Below are 18,011 nucleotides of genomic sequence, written 5' to 3'. Positions count from 1 at the left end.
GTTGGTCAGTGGTGGATCCAGGGGTCGCGCGCCCCCTAATGTAGTCTAAAGTAGTGTAATTTACTTAATTAACGCAAGATTGTGTTAATTAAACTTTCTCCTAACGCAAGTTTATCGGATCAACCTATTTTGCGCCCCCCCCCTAAAAAAACCTGGATCCGCCCCCGGAGCTGGTTATGTTAGGTATAGGCTAATACGTTCTGGGTGGCCTGCTGTCCATAATCTCTGTTGTAATTTCCAGAATTTTGCTACTAAAGTATTAGGCCTATATTTTCATCATATTTTGGTATATTTCATTATGATTAACTTCACTTCTTGAGTGTGGTTGGTATAACAGACAAGTAACTTTATTCCTTTTTGGTAACCATCTGTTCTATGGGTTCTGCTGATGAAAACAAGAAAATTGCCCAAATTTTTGTAAAAAGGGGAACAGATCCCTAGAAAGTCAAATGATCTGAATGAAAATCACACCATCAGATACAGCATATTAGAGAACCTCTTATTTAAAAGTTTCAAGGGTACTTATTTAGGATCCGATAAACACGCGAGAATTGTATTGAAGATCAGATAGCATTACCCGGTGAGACACTGTATAAACTACGGGTTTCTCACTCCGGGAAACTATATATAAACTTTACTTTTTTGGGGGTTTAGTGGGAATAAAAGGTACCCAAGTTGGGTTAAGTTATGTATTTAATATATGCTATGCTTTACCCCTCCCCCGTAATGTGCAAATATATAGCCCAAGTTTTGTTTCTGAACTGTTATATTTTCATCCTATTTTGTTTTGTTTCACTAGCATTAACTAAACTTCACTTCGCGTGTTTATTGGATTCTAAATAAGTACTGTTTCAAGCTCCCATCTACGAAAATGTCGACTTTTATACTTTTTTGTGAGAAGAAAGATAAGACATGCATATTTTTTTTTCAGGGGTAATCGTATCGAACAAATGATCCGAAGATTCGGAAGAAGACTCATTTGAACGGAAATTAAAAGGGGGCTGTTCTGAGATCCGGGAAACATGCGAGAAGTGAAGTTTGGTTAATGTTAATGAAATAAAACAAAATAGGATGAAAATATAATAGTTTATGAACTAATTTTGACTATGTATTTGCACATTGGGGGGGGGGGGTAAAGCATGCATATATTAAATACGGAACCTAACCTAACCTAGGTACCTTTTCCCTCCTAAACCCCAAAAAACTAAAGTTTAAATATAGTTCCCGGAGTGAGAAACCCCTTTTTATACAGCGTCAGATAGGCAATTACCGGGTAATGGCTATCTGAGCTTTGTTTTTCTCGACGCGTGTTTGCCGCATTTTAGAACTACCACTAAAAGTTCTAGTGCCCATTTTAAGTGACCAGTAAGATTAGAAGGCAACTAGCCTCCTTTTTCACCAATAACATCTAATTAACATTTTGAGATAATCATTTTGTTCAGCATAGGTGAAGGATCCAATACCTATGCCTTTGGGGATGACAAGACCCCCCACAGTCCCTGGGGAAAATGCTAAAATCTATGCAATTTGCCCATTGTTTACATACAGCATTTGTTATTGATTAAATATACGGAAAATATGCTAGACAAGCTACTTTTCGCGATCTTGGAAGCTATCTTGGAAAGTCGTTAGGCTAGGAAAATAAAACTCAGTGATGCATCCAGGAACAAAAACATACTCTGGGAAGGTATTGCCAGGCTACTATTTTAACCCTTTTATAATTTCTAAGTCTTAGAGATTATACCTTTATTTTCAGTTTTCGGTTCCCTTTTCTCCGGTTTTAGTTTTGAAAATGTAATTCCCTGTTATTTGAGTAGGATTTTAAGTCATATCAATGTGCTTTTTAGGAGATCTATTTGCAGATCTTTGAAACCTCATAAATTGGGATTGATCAAAGTTGTGAAGCTGAGAATACTTTTGTTGTACTTAGTTTAAGCAGAAAATCTATTTTGCAAGGTTTCACTTTTATAGCACAGTTTTTTTAAGGACATGAAAGGTCAGTGCCCTCTAGAGGGAGAAGAAGTAGAGGTAGGTACTTAAAAATACCTTCTCGGGACATACTTCAGTCTATAGATCCATCCCTGAAAGTTTCATTTTTTTAACCTAACCACTTTCCAAGATAGCGAAAAATAGCTCGTTTAGAATTTTACCCTTGTTTGTGCTAACTTCTTAATTTACTCCTGATTTCCTTGTTCTGTTTTGAAAGCTATGCATTTTAAATACTAAAATTGTTTCAAATCACAATTGAATTTCATAGAAAATCTTCATCAAGTCGCCAGTCAAAGCACATGGGTGTGTTCAAGTTGTAGCTAAACGTATTTAGGCCTAGCCCGAGGATCTGCTCAATCCGTCCTTTCGGTTAATGTCTTAATTAGCAAAGCATGCAAAAGGCTTTGAAATTGGAATTTAAAATTGACGTGTTTTTCTTCTTTTATTCAAACTGATATATTGTGATGAATGTCATTTTTTTCTATTGAACCTGGTGTAATTTGCTGAAATTTAATTAGGCTATGCATTGTATAGTTGAAAATTCTTTAGTGTATTTGAACCTGCCGACAGTGAAACAGGGCAAAATATTTTTCAGACCGACTGACGGGTTGAACCACTATAAAATTGTGGTGATAAAAACAAAATGAATTCATGCGGGCCCCCGTTAAGCGTGAACGTTTGTAGGACCCAGATCCCCCAAAATCTAAACAAAATGTTCCTATAAGTTCATGTTAGGTAGGCCTTGCCCAGTTTTGCGTTTTTTGTTGAATTCGGGCCCTCCACAGACAAAACTTCCTTCGCCCTTACCTAATCCTTGCTAAACGGGTTTATCCCTTTTGGACTAAAATTAATTCTTTTAACCAAACAAAGATATTTTCTTATTATTCATGCTACAAAATACAGTGCACAATTAAATAAAAAGGTATCATCCCATACTAACGGAGCTGGAGGCCACTGCTTGACCATTGCAGATTTTCTTGAAATTTCCTACAGGTATAGCTGTACAAGTGTTATTCATTAAGTCTCAGAAATTTGTGCTCCCAAAGTCAAACGGCTGGGCTGAGGATTTGGGATCATTTAGGTGAGGTCTTTCAACACAATCAGGTTCTTTATCGCCTTCATCCACTGGCTAGAGTGGCTGTTCAGGCCTAAGAACATCGGTGAACTTTTTGGGCGATTCCTACTGTTTTCAACCACTTTTATGGTTCCATGTTTATCCCGTAAACAAATTATGTCCTTACCCTGATTAGTTTCCCTTTTTTTTAATGAAAAACACTGGATTTATGTGGGAGGAAATGCATTGTTTTCTGTAAAAAGCAAGTAACCACTTTAGCATTATGAGTGGATGGTTCAGTGCTATTATGCATATTGATTTTTGAATGAAGAAATGTAAATCCTAAGCTAAAGTTTGTGGAATAATTTTTTTTCAGACTAGTTTTCGTCTTTAGAATTGTTATTGCTTACTTCTGTTCTAATGGTACCGAAATTGTTTTCCATAAATTTGAAAACATGCATTTTTGTAGGAATATTTTTGGATAAGTAAGGAAAAAAAATAAACCGTGAAAAAAAACAGTAAGTTTGATGTCATTGTAAAAATTGCGACTATATAAATATTTTTGGTACTTTTCGGCTATTGGAAACACATTCAAGAATTACGCTTAGGTTATATCTCAGAAAACTGGTTTTGTAGCTACAAAAACAAGTGACGTATGATATAATGCATTGAACTAAGACAGAATGCATTGGACTTGTATAATCTGGGCTATATATTTGCAGATTAGGGGGGGAGGGTAGGTTAGGCTACGTTAGGTTGAGCTAGGTTAGGTTTCCATGATTTTGTTTCTGAAGTATTATTTTATCATCATGTTTTGTTATTCTTCATTAAGATTAACCGAACTTCACTCCTTGTTCGTATCTCGAACAACCGACAATTATTATATTTTTCTGTAATGGATATTACAGACATTATATGATTAACAGCAAAGGGGACCATAATTTATGTAGGAAGAGGGAGGGGTGCAATCAATTCCAGCTCTCCGATTGATACCCTAGGACGCCTCGCAATCTAATGCTAAGCTGAAAAGCAAGACATCACCGACAACGAAATATTTCTCGGCAGTATAAACGATCAAAGAATGAGAGATAATGGTAGTCAAATTCGTTTTGTAGGATTAGTAATCTTGATTAATGTTATTTTCTAGTCGTTTTCGGCATTGTCCCAAACGGTTCCAATTGTGCAAGGCGGTTTAATCTCCCTTAACACCTTGACTGGTTAAATTTCCATAAATGTAAACAACCAAATTGAGCATAAGGCAGGGTTGCCAACTGGACACATTTTATGTCAATAGGACACATTCCTACGTGCAATGACATAAAAGGGCGAAAAGATGGCACATTTTAGAAATTTTGTGTAAAAAGGGACATACTTTGTATGTTTATGACAAAAAGAAATATTTCCCAACTGGATATATATTTCGGTTAAAAACTACTATTTTTCACCAGAGTCGTGCTTTTTCTCGGTATTTTTTTTTTTTTCGAATATCCAGGTTTTGCCAGAGATGTCGTAGGTAAGAGATTTTCTCCAAAGTGATTTACATGTTATATGAGTTTCGTGCATTCACACTTTTGTCATGTTGTATGAATGTCTCATATGAATTCTTTTCGTTTTCATTCTATTTGATGTTAACTGACCGCTTTGAAAGAGGTTTACAAAGCATCTTTCGGTCAATAGTACAACCGGTAAAAAAATAACACCTAGTTTATGAGATCTCAAGCTGGACACATTTTACCTGAAAATGACACATTTTTGGATGCCCAGGGGACACATTCATGGGAGAAAAGGTTGGCAACCTGGCATAACGCTGTAAAAGCTTATAGGCATCTGTTGAAGAGGCTCAGAATTGAGCTCCAAAATCAAAGCAGATTTATTAGAAAGTACAACATTTTATTAATTTGAGTTTGACGTTTCTAGGTTTTTTGCATAAGTATAGTGGGCTACTAGACACATACCCAAGAATAAAGTTTAAGAATGTAAAAACAGAGGAATTGTGACATGGGAAAATAAAGTAAATGACAGGAAAATCGTACAGATTTTGGGGTTCTGGGATGGGAGACCCCTCCCAGATCATACATGTATTAATAGTACTGATTGTTTTTTTTTAATTAACCTTTCAACGCTATTCACATTCTAAAAACTAAAATCAATGGTGCTCACTGCCTCTTCCATGTAACCGGTAACAAGACAGCTAGATTAAAGAGGAAATTCGATTCTAGCTCGTATCATTAAGATTCTACATATTTTTGAAAATTCTGATTTTTCGCATAAGGACTCGAAAATTTCTCATGACCCATCACATGTTTAGTGGCTAGTTTATTTTCCGCAACCCCACCTCCCTACCTCGCCTGGTTATGTAATTTAGAAACAAATATCAAAAGAAACCAAATTCTTTCTCCTTTTAGGAGTGTTTCCAAACTTCGGGAATTCTTTCTGAAAAAATTGATAGCCCGCTATCAAACTGCATGGTTTTTGTGGACTGACGGAAGAAATGTGTTATAGTTTCGTAGGGCTGGTTTGTTTTACCCAATAAAGCTATATGAGTTGGAGAATTTTCTTAGCGAGGTCTCGAAGGTTTTCTTGCAAAACATCTCAAAATACTTTCTTCGGGAGTCTTCAGAACTCCCGAAGATATATATATATATATATATATATATATATATATATATATATATATATATATATATATATATATATATATATATATATGGTACTTGTGTATTATATCTAACCCACCGTTATACACGAAAGAAGTCAATTTTGGTTAAAGCTAATGAAATAAAATAGGATGAATATATAATAGTTCAGAAACAAATTTGGGCTATATATTTGCACATTAGGGGTGGGGGGTAAAGTATATCATATACTAAATACGTAACCTAACCTAGGTACCTCCCCCTAAACCCCAAAAAACAACAGTTATATATATATATATATATATATATATATACATATATATATATATATATATATATATATATATATATATATATATATATATATATATAGTGCGATGAGCGTGATAGTGAGCGATATATATATATATATATATATATATATATATATATATATATATATATATATATATATATATATATATATATATATATATATATATATATATATATATATATATACATATACATATATATATATACATATATATATATATATATATATATATATATATATATATATATATATATATATATATATATATATATATATATATATATATATATATATATATGTGTGCATTATACTATACTTGTGCATTATATCTAACCCACCGTTATACACGAAAGAAGTCAAGTTTGGTTAAAGCTAATGAAATAAAATAAGATGAATATATAATAGTTTAGAAACAATTTTGGGCTATATATTTGCACATTAGGGGTGGGGGTAAAGCATAGCATGTATTAAATGCGTAACCTAACCTATTATTTTATTAAATTTTTTAATAACAATTTTTTAAAGCTAAAATGGTATAGTTTTGCTGTGCCAAGGTTCTTCAAAATACCTTAAACAAGAATATCTGTTTTATCTGTATTATTTGAAGTTTTACTGTGTTTTTTTTTACATATTTTTTTTGTGTTTTTAATAGTTTCGTTTTCTTTCAGCGACGTGCAACAGGAAATGAAATTGCTCTAAAATTTCGGACTAAGTTTCAACAGAATTTTTATCAGCTTGGGTGTTTTATTCATAGACATGCAGGAAAAGTGCTATTTCTTGGATTATTAGTGTTGTCCACATTCTGTGTTGGTCTAAAGTCAGCAAAGTTTGAAAATAATGTAGAGAAACTATGGGTTGAAGGTAAGTCTTTTCTTCTGTTTTCATTCGTCCTTTTGGAAAAATGAAAGAAATTTTCAGTAATCATGTTTTCTTCAAGTAAAAATTTTTCATTAACTTCATCGTAGTAGATTGTCTGTGTTTCCAAAACATTATTTAGCAGAACCTCCGCAAATGTCCCAACTAGTATAAACCTAGTCTTAAGACAAGACCGTTTTGTACTTGAGATACCAGGAGATACTACCCTTGAGATCTCTATCTTGTTTTGAAGTGAGATATGGTCATGTTGTATTGCAAAAAGATACCAAAGTTTAAGTTCTAAAATATTTACAATGCGTTATGTGCAGACATGTCAACTAGAAAATAGAATATCCATCTTGGCCAGTTGGTCCTGGATTCGGCAGCTTTTACGCAACTTGCCAATTTTCAAACTAGTCCAAAGCTTCTGTTGTGACATGTTTCTGAAAAGGAGCAACCTTTTTTGAGCAGCGGGCTTCGGCCTTTCTCTGACTGGCTACCTCTCCTACACTGCAAAATTTCTTTCTGTTTTTCATATTCCATGGCATGGATAGAGTACCCATTCTGTAGCTCCATTTTACCTCATTCACTATAGTTTGATGGGATGTTGATCGGCTGTCCCTTTCAGCTTTACTGCCAGCATTTTCTTGTTCACTACTACACGGCATTCTTCTACTAAAGATGTATCAGATAAAGCGACGTTGCCATATTTCTGATTTCTGTCAAACTTATTTGCTGGTACGTTTTTGGTTGATATTTCTACTTCGACACGGTTTTTTTCTCTTTTTAATACCCCTGACTGCCTTCTCAGTTTATTTTTTTCTGGGCGCGTCTCAACGCGTGGCAGGACCCCATGAGCTCTACCTGCACCGCTGGATTCTTTTGCCAAGTGCTCGGGAATAGTCTAATATAGCTTGATGATAAAGCATTGGAATTTTCTGTTGTTTTCCCTCCTCTGGGAGTGAAGGGAGTGGTCGACATCCCTATAGGCCCAATGGCTTAAACATTGTTACTCGATGGGGCGTTTACTTTCAGAAATCACGTACATAAAATGTCGCTTGGCAGAAACTGTGCCAAGCGCAACGGAATTGTGCAGTACGGTGCACATGACGTTCGGAGGTCTGCATCAGAGTCCGAGGGTGGCTCTACTGCTCTTTTGCCATTCCCAGTCTCAACCACTAGCCTAAACGTGATTGAATGTAGTACGTATTTATCCTCAGTGAATATGTCATTGTTGGGTGGTGAAATCCCATAAGCAAGGATTCCTGACACAATGTGAATGTGAATTTCTGTCCATGATGCTAGATTGATCCTTTCGAAATAAATGCATGTTAAAAATATGCCTTATGGATTCTGTTTTTTTTTTTGGGGGGGGGAGGTACTTGGAACATGTCCCAAGCAATACTTAAAACTGTCAGTACTACTTGGGACTATACCAAGTATAAATTAAGGCGCGTTGACACAAGAAAGTATAGCTTAGTGCTGACAGTAGGCAATGCAAATATTCCTGGCTTCACTTCATTTCAATGCCGCTTCCCATTGCATAGCCCTATTTTTTCGGAAGTACCTGCAATATCGTACTCACAATTAACTACACAGATTATAAAATCTTAGAGATTCTACCTACCCAGTCTTTGTTAATCTTTTTCTTAAAAACCATAAAGGTTACTGAACAAAAAAATAAATATGCAGACACCATCTATAAGTGAAGTCATTCAGGGTACAAATTACCATTAAAAATGCTAGATGGGATCGTGCGTTCTGTGTTGGCGCAGTGGGGTTGATTTCTGCTTGCCAGTAGAAGACCCGGGGTTCGATCTCAGCTGCTGTAACCCGCCAGAAAACCCAGAGTTTGATTCCGGTGATGAGGTTACGCTTTTGCAAAATGCAGATGCACAAGGCAAGGCACGCACGTTCGGTAAGAGTAATGCCCCTCCCCTGGAAATGCCTAGCTTGTTATGATATAAGTCCCACAGTTACTGTATAATTGACGTATAGTTCTGTGTATTTCACTATTATTTTGGGATTTGACCCCCCCCCTTCCCCCGGATAATTTTGTGCAAACACGCCTGCTTCCTAATACTATCGTTGATTTTGTATGCTTTGACTTGCTATAAGTACAAATGTGTTCTATATTATGACAATGTTAATGGCAGGAAATAGTTTACTGCATATGGGGAAAAAAAAGAAAGAAAACTACTCAAAATACGCAAGGTTAGCATCGTTATATTTTTTTCTTAAAAATATTATTGTTTTTGATAAAATCTTACTGAATTACAAAAATGTAAGGAATTTCTCACCAGATACATATCCAAACTTTCCGAGAATGTTACGCATGAAGAATTCCAGTCGTCCCTTGTCTTAATCTGCCTTCTTCTTCCGGGGGATGTTGACAGGCACTTCAATCAACTGTGAATTATGTTATGAACTGCGAAGTCTTTAGTCGATTTTCACTTTTGCGCTTAGGAATTCCAATTTTCCATCAAGGAAGTCTCTCGAGAGCTGGAACACATTAAGCTTTCGCTTGAATGTTTAAAAGATCAGTGTAAAATAACGATGCTGCAACATCAAGATGGAGTTTGATATTTTTATTCCGATTGTGCCCTTTATGCTTTGAAGTATTAAAACCTAATCTATTGCATTGTGCATTTAATATTTTGTCGGATGTCCTGAAGTTATGCAATTACCTATAAAAAAAAATGCTGCAAAGATTTTAAATTGTAACCGCAATAAATTGGCGGTATGTACAAAAACAATTATTTTCTTTAACAACCCTATTTTCTGAACTATAAATTCTGCTGAAATTAGATTTTATAAATGAAATGCTGCTTGTGTATGTATCCGGTATGTCAGTGCGAATCCACTTTTTTTCTTTTTGAGGATCCTAACAGATATGGTTTTACCCAAACCACATCAGTTATTGTTCAACTGTGGTGATTGAAAAGACGATATCAGCATTTATTGTTAAACTAGGGCTCTTGACCTGTATTCTCAGTCAGCACGCTCTATCAAATGGTTCAATCATTTTCTTGTTTTATAGTTCTCATGATGCATAGAAGTTTCCACTGTTTTTTTCTTACAATTTGTCGAGTCTATCTCCGCTTCTGACTCATGGAAATATTTAAAAATGGATTTTAGTATAAAAATTACTCTTCCCGTTTCTTTTAGGTGTTCACTCCTGTAGAGTATATATCTTCGTGTAACGCCTTTTGAATTTCTGCAGCAGTATTGCTCACATCGGTAATTTGAGGGATCAGGTTAAGGATTTCTCCATAAGGATGTCTCATGCTCCATACAAGGGCGTGGTTTAGTGCAAGAATTTGGGTTTGGTTTTAAGTATAAGCACCATGTAACCATTTTTTAGGGGGGGAGGGTTCATATTATGATGTTAGTTCTATTATTGGCTTTTCTTTAATGGTCGATACAATTAAAGGAAAATCAGGTCTATTGATGACTTGAGAAATCCAAAACAGAGTAGCAAAATCTAGGTAATTCTTTTTGTTAGTTCTATTTTACCGCATCCTCTTTGTGGTAAAAAAGTTCTTTTCTAAAAAAATTTTCTATCCTCCCCCCCCCAGCGAAATATTTTGTGCGCAGGGCTTCTGAATTGGGATAATTCAAGACTCTGGTTTAGGCTATTTTGGCTGGTAGCCTCTACTTTCTTTGTATAGTATTCTTATTTTAAGAACATCTAGTCCTTGACAGTCATCTACTATATATAAAAAGTTCACGATGCCGTTTTTTATCCATTTTCATTACTAAGTTTGCTTTAGCCAAGAAATAGCTTTATTATTCCTCTAAGCTGAATTTTTTTTGTCGATTTATTCCTGAACTTGTTGTCCAAAGTTGATGGCATCAGGAACCGGAAGGAAGTACAATTTTCTGGTGCAGCGCTTCCTTTGTGCTCGCCGACTGTCGGCACTTTTGTTATGTAGGAAATGTTTCTTAATTGCCTTCATCATCGGAGTCAACGAAGCAGCATTGACATGGTAAAGAGTGATGTTTCTTATGTTTTGTATTTTTTCCGGCCATTTTGCATTGAATGTATGATCATAGAAACTTGCAAAGGGGCTAATTCACTCGGAAATTCAAAGTTCTAGTACCCTTTTAAGGGTCAAATGTAATAAATGCTTTTTGCTCCTGAGCACCCCCGTAGGCCACTTCGTGCCAATCTGAGTCAGAATGGTCAAATGATGAAACAAATTCACGTCCGGGGGAGACATGACACATGAAGCCCCGGGGTTAAATTATACAAAATAACCACTCTTCTCATATAGGCTAGGCTACGCTTTATTTTCTTAGAAAGAGTGGACATCTTGCACCTTGTCTGAACCCGACTCATGTAATGATTGTCATTCCGCATTATTGGAAATCAAAGCAGGTCAGTTGCCTCTTCGCCCCCCTCCCTGCGTATCTCACTTGCAACTTTTTGCCAGAAAGGTAGGCATGTTACACCTTGTGTGAACTGGAATCACGCAAGAGTTTTCAATCCATAATGTTTGAGAGCCAAAGAGGACCATTGGCCTATTTTACACCCTCCTCTCCCACAATCAAAGGTTTTGTGGATTTAGTAGATACACAGCTGCAGTCAATGAGACTTTCGCGAAGGAATTTAGGAGGCTGACTCACAGTTCAGGCAATAGCAGGATTCGCGTCACAAAAACTTGGGATTCCCCGAACTAAGAAAATTATTAGCCTGCTATTGCGTGGACTGTAAGGTCTAGCGGTGTACAATCTCCTGGGGAAAGTCTTCTTGACAGTGGGTATCTGCCTAAAATTTGGAGGGAATCTTAGCACTTATGATTTTTCGTCGCTTCACGCGAAAGCTACAGCATAAGTGACTAATCTTATGCGACCTATCCCAGGCGAATTTATCAAAATTTGTCCAAGTCTAAACCCTGTTCTATCACACTATAGTCTGTCTCCGTTCACTTGGCCCTTCGAAGGGGCCCTCCGTCCACCGCCCACTTTTCAACAGAGATTTAGGTAAACCTGTGCAATGCCTTCTTAAAAAAAATACGTACATGTTTTTGATCCATATAGTTTGAGGTTTACAGTTTGCCTGTTCAACCTTCTTCTCTGCCAACTTCTTAGCAGAAAAGTAGGCATATTACACATTGTTTAAACAACAGTCATGCAAGGATTTTGAGTCTTTATGATTCGATGCGCAATGTGTGCCTGTGGGCCCCCCGCACCCATGTCCATCAAACTGCCATCTTTTTAGACAAAAGTTAGTTATTTTATGCCTCGTTTAAACCGGAATCATGCAAGGTCTGGGTCAAGTTTTCCTTTTAGCTCTAGCTCCATTCAGAAGTATAGAAAATAGATTGACACTTAAGTAAAATTTTCATTACATTAATTAGTAATTTGAAGCAATAGTTTTCGGTTTCCACAATTAGAAGTTGAGTCCCTCCCACTAAAGGCTGCTTGAAAATTACTAATGAATGTTTATGAAGCTTGATTTAGCCAGTGATTTTCTATACTTTCAATGAAATGTAATCTAGAAAACAAACACGTATAGAAAATGGGGCATGTCCCTTAAAAGCGAGAAATTGAATAGACACTTAAAAATTATTTGTTTAAGAAACTTTTTTTTCCTGGAAACTTGATTAAATTTTTTATTTTGATTAAAATGTAAATTGATCGAAATATATCATTTTCAGTAAAGTAGAAACGACATTGCCTTTTAGGGATTGAGCGGGCGGTAGCCCTGCTCTTTAATTGTTGTGAATTCTGCTATTTTCAGGTTTTGTATATTCATCCATGGCAATTTATGTTCATTTTGGGTTTCATTTATCCATTCATATTAGTTCCTGCTCGTTCTCAGTTCTACTTATTCCATGACTTTATTTCTGCTCCTTTTAGGTTTTATCGCTCTTGTTTTGCCTTGAAAACTTTCTTTGGATTTTTTTTTTAATTAATAAAATAGCGAATAACCATTTGTTTTCCATTTGGTTTCATACAGCTCCTCTTGTATTTACTGCAACTTTAGAACCTTATCTTTAATAATTATGTTCTAATTCAGCGATACCCTTTAAGGGGATAAGCAAATATCAACGCCATTTACAAGGTTGAATAACATCTTTTCAAGCAAAACAGATTGTGGTTGTTGCATTGCTTGGAATTTCAGTCTTTTGAGGTGAAGGCCTTTATTCTCAGTCTGCCTCTCCGTTTAAAATATGATAGAATCAAAGTAGATTCATGGCCATTCAACGAAGAGTAGTAAATTTTATATAAAATAAGCAGAAAATTTAAAAAAAAGTATAAGCTGATGCTCATAAAAAGATACACTAGTTGTCTATCTGATATATATATATATATATATATATATATATATAAATTAAACTATATGATGCATAGATGTGGCCTTCCTTTACTATGTTGCAGCAAACCTTGCAGCCACGATGTCTGGTGCTACATTAAATTGTCTGATCCATTCGGGCATTTTTATTTTGCCCAGGCATTGTATAGAATAAACACGTCAATCATTTGATCTAGAAACATACATACAGGTCTCAATCCATCAGAAGAAAAAAGATTTTGACGATAAAACCAGATGGGAAAGGGGCAGGACACAATAACAAAACTGAGCAGCACAAAATGGTAATTTAAGATTACATCACGCGCATTAATGTTACACATTACCTACATGGAAAAGTACACATCACTACACGAATTGGTATAGCTGAAGAACAAACTCGATCTGTTATCAGGTGCTAACGGTGACGCATAAGAACTTTATTAAGATGTACCTTTTTTTATTGGTAATTAAGCATATGAGGATTCTATCACGCTTGTTGGTCTTCATGAAGAACCAACAGGTGTCCAGACACTAAGTCGACGACGGACGATGGTCCCCACTGCCACTAGTATGGATTCCCTTTCCTTCATGCTGTGCTACAGTCAGACACAGCCAATTCGTGTTGTGCCAAAATTGGGGAGAGGATTCAATTACTCTGACTTTACGAGATTTAGTGCCATTTTACGCTACAAAATGGGTCAGAGAAGACTCTTACACACTTTGTACCTGGGGTACACTTGTGGTCCATCACAACATTACACTGAACTGTGAAGATAACCATTTTGACTAGGAATTGGCGGGAGTGGAAGGAGATGATCTAATGCAAAGGCCATATCCAGGAGGAGGGGGTCTGACCCCCCCCCCCCAAGTGTTTGTCTGACTCGTAAAAACGTACCAAAAATGGATATAAACAATTATTTATGCGTTTTTGTGGGTTTTTGTGTGTTAAACCCTCCGAAAAAATCCTTGTGTAAACACCCCCCGAAAAAAATAATCCTGGATACGGCCCTGTCCGATGCTGTATTTAAGTCTTCGCTCGTGGACCGTTGTGATATGATTGCTAACCTTCAGACTTCTGTTTTAAGGCTATTTTGAACGGGAAAAGTTAAACGATTTTCTCATTGTTTTTAAAGTTCGTTAGAAAAGCTGTGCCGTACCCTCGGAGTATGGAAAATCTTAGTACCACCTCGATTACACTAGAATATTATGTGTGGTCTTTGCCTTTGAAATCTCAGGCTGTGCACCATCTGTTATTTCCCCTCTAAAAGAAGCCATCAAAAGCGGGTATTGAAATTTAGTTCAGTTCCATGCCAGATGTTTCTCAAAACTGCTGCCGTTTGTTGTGTAATTCGGCGTACCCAACATTTGGAAAGCTTAGACGTCTTACTTTAGGGTGATCAACAGCTATTGAAATGCTTATTTATCTCCTTTATTCATCGAAGTGCAGGACTATGAAGACATTATTGTTGTACGGTCGACAATGTATCACTTCACCGAATTGATGTGATCCCATTTCTTGACACATCTATTCGATTTGGCAATTGGATTAATTTCAGTGTTGTTAGACCAAATTTCAGGGTTAATACTCCGATTTGTAATGCCTATTATTTCTAGCGTTATTATTTGATCTAAGAGTGCGTGATAGAAGAGAACTTAAAATTCTCTAAGGACCTAATTGCTTCTTGAGTTGCTTTATCCATTGATCCTTGTTTTAGCCCTTATTACAAGTATACACGAGTCTGTCCATTACAGGGGGAGGGAGTATTTTTCCGTGGGGGGGTGACATTGTGTAAAAACTTCACTGTTAGGCAAATATTTTTAAGTTCCTCTTAGTGGAGGATCCGTTGGACAAATCTTTGGATGAATTCTCCCTATACCCTCTGCGTGCATGTATGGTTGTACAAGGACGCTCAGAGTAACATTACTTTTGACTGTGATTTATTATTCTATGTTACTATCTTCTATATACAAGAATCGATCGTTTAACTGTATTGTAAAATAAGTGAATCATTCCAACAAATAATTCGGGGATAAAAATTACTAATAATGCTTAGGGCTTTATATTATTGTTTAAAAAGTGGAACTTTCTTCATATTAAGAATCACGTCAGCTGTGTTGCTTCTTACTTTATGTGGATCATTTCTTGTTAAGTTGCTCGATCTACCAATGGCTTAAATCACTCAATTTATGCTTCAAATTCTTTCCAAATACTAAATTCAGTTTTTGAATATTTGCATAAGTGCCAGATTCTTTGCCCATTGAATTCTTTTTCTGAAGCAATGTAAACGCTGTTATAAATTTATATGCATCGAATTTAAGGTGGTTTGTATTATTTAATCTTTAAAATCTCGACAAAGAGATAAGAGTTGGAGAATTTTCTTAGCGAGGTCTCGAGGTTTTTCTTGCAAAACATCTCAAAATGCTTTCTTCGGGAGTCTTCAGAACTCCCGAAGATATATATATATATATATATATATATATATATATATATATATATATATATATATATATATATATATATATATATATATATATATTCGTCCTATCTACACCTAGGATAATACTAGTATTTGGTGACTAAACTAGGGAAAACAATTGAAATCATGGAATTTCTCTGTTGTATCACAAAGCGCTCAAATTGTTCATCATCGAAATTTTTGTTTTTGTGGCTCATTCGTAATCAAACAGTTCGTGGTAACGAACTGTAAGTAAGGAGCGACCCGGCTCAATGGTAACCGAAACTTTAGAAAACGGTTTTTGATACCAATTGATACATCAAAAGAATCAGATTTCAATGCTGAATTCAAATATATAAATTTCATCAAGTTTAGTCCTACCCATCAAAAGTTACGCGCCTGAGAAAATTTGGCTGATTTTCGAAAAAAGGGGGAAAGACCCTCTAAGAGTTATAGAATCTTAATGAAAATCACACCATCATATTCAGCGTATCAGAGAACCCTACTGCAGAGGTTTCAAGCTCCTTTCTACATAAATGTGGAATTTTGTATTTTTTGCCAGAAGAAAGATCACGGATGCTCGTTTATTTGTTTGTTTTTCCCCAGGGGTGATCATATCGACCCAGTGGTCTTAGAATATTGTGGGAGGACTCATTGGATCAAAAATTAAAAGTTTTAGTTGACTTTTAATGTGACCAAAATATCAGAGGGCAACTAAGCCCCCTCCCACGCTCATTTTTTTCCCAAATTCGCCTGATCAAAAGTTTTGGATAGCTATTTTGTTCAGCAAGTTTCAAAATGTAAAAACTATGTTCTTTAGGATGACTTAATCCCCCAAAGTCCCCGGGGGGGGGGGGGCTGAAAGTTATGAACTTTACCCAATGTTAACATATAGTATTGGTTATTTGGAAGTATACAGACATTTTCAAAGGGGATTTTTTCTGGTAGTAGGGGGGTGGTTGGGTCGGGGGTTATTGGGGAAGATCTTTCCATGAAGGAAGTTTTCATGGGGGAAGGGACATTGCTATGAAGGGGGTGCCGGATTTCCCAGCATTATTTAAAAAAAAGATCAGAAATTAAATATAAAAAAAACGTTTTCCAACTGGAAAAGTTTTCCAACTGAAAATTAGGAGTAAAACAAAACTTAAAAAGAACAGAAAATATTACGTGTATGATTGGGTTCACCCTCTAGTCAATACCTCGCTCTTTAAGCCGAAGATTTTTTAGTACTTTCATAAGAGCTATTTATTCTAAATAATGGCCTTTGTGATTAGGGCCATTTTGAACAAACTAGTCCAAAAATCATATAACAATGCCTCTAAGGTTGACAAAACCCCCAAAGCCCAGGGGCAAGGGCCGTCATTTATGCCCCAAGAGCATATAAGGTTTATATGGATGGGATGGTCACATAAAGTTTGGAGTAGACTCATTTGATTGGAAATTGAAAGTTCTAGTTCCCTTTTTCAGAGTCAAAGGCAATCGGAAAGCAAATTTTGCCCTACTCTCCACCCTCATTTCTCCAAATGCGTCCAACCTAAATTTTGAGATAACCATTTTCTTCCAAATAATCCAAGTATCATATAACAATGTCTCAGGGGTTAGCATAGCCCCCCAGAGACCGAGGTCAAGGGTTATAAGTTATAGTGAGGGGTATATAACGCTCTTATGGAATAGGTGATGGTATAAACTTAGGAGTTTGATTGGAAATTGAAAGTTCTAGTTGATTTTTTATGATTCAAAAGTGATCAGAGGGCAAGTAGCCCCTCCTCCAAGGCCTCTTTTTTCCCAAATGAAGCCGATCGAAATTTTGAGAAAGCAATTTTGTTCAAAATTGTCTAAAGATTATATAGCAATACGTCTGGGGTTGACAAATCTGGGGGCACATAAGGTTTTTGTGAAAGTTTTGGTCGTATAAACTCTTGAGGAGGCTCATTTGATTGGAAATTGAAAGCTCTAGTTCCCTTTTTAAGAGTCAAAAGGGATCAGAGGGCAACTATCCCTCTCCCATAACACCCTCTTTCCCCCAAATGTGTCGTATCAAAATTGTGATATTGCCATTTCACTCAAAATAGCCCATAGATCATGTAACAATCCCTCCAGGGTTGACACAATCCCCCAGAACCCGAGAGCCAGTTATGCCTTTGAGCATACGTTATTTTTTTCTATGAAAAGTGGGGCGATATAAACTCTTGAGGAGGCTCATTTGATTTACATCACTGGAGGCTGTTTTCACTCAATGCATCCAATCAAAATTTTGTGGTAGCCATTTTGTTCAAAATACTCCAAAGATCATATTGTTAAAATATAAGGTTTTCATGAAAAGGATGACCGTACTAACTTTGGAGGGGGCTTATTCGATTGGAATTGGAAAGCTCTAGTTCTTTTTTTAAGAGTCAAAAGTGTC

At 36.1% G+C, this 18,011-nt stretch overlaps 1 protein-coding gene across 2 annotated transcripts in view; it reads left to right on the top strand.

Annotated features, from left to right (window-relative positions):
• ptc (protein patched) overlaps positions 1-18,011 on the top strand; it is a 137,371-nt gene that overhangs the window by 40,362 nt on the left and 78,998 nt on the right. For both annotated transcript variants that reach the window (XM_089096750.1, XM_089096749.1), the window contains exon 3: positions 6,664-6,856. In XM_089096750.1, coding sequence (XP_088952876.1) covers positions 6,664-6,856 — 193 coding nt within the window. The remainder of the gene's footprint in view (positions 1-6,663; positions 6,857-18,011) is intronic.

Source organism: Artemia sp. Qi Xiang Cuo, chromosome 11, assembly GCF_049724085.1.
Source record: "Artemia sp. Qi Xiang Cuo chromosome 11, ASM4972408v1, whole genome shotgun sequence".
Taxonomy (NCBI): Eukaryota; Metazoa; Arthropoda; class Branchiopoda; order Anostraca; family Artemiidae; genus Artemia; species Artemia sp. Qi Xiang Cuo.
Note: the sequence above shows the minus strand (reverse complement) of the source record. Positions and strands in the feature narration are given on the sequence as shown.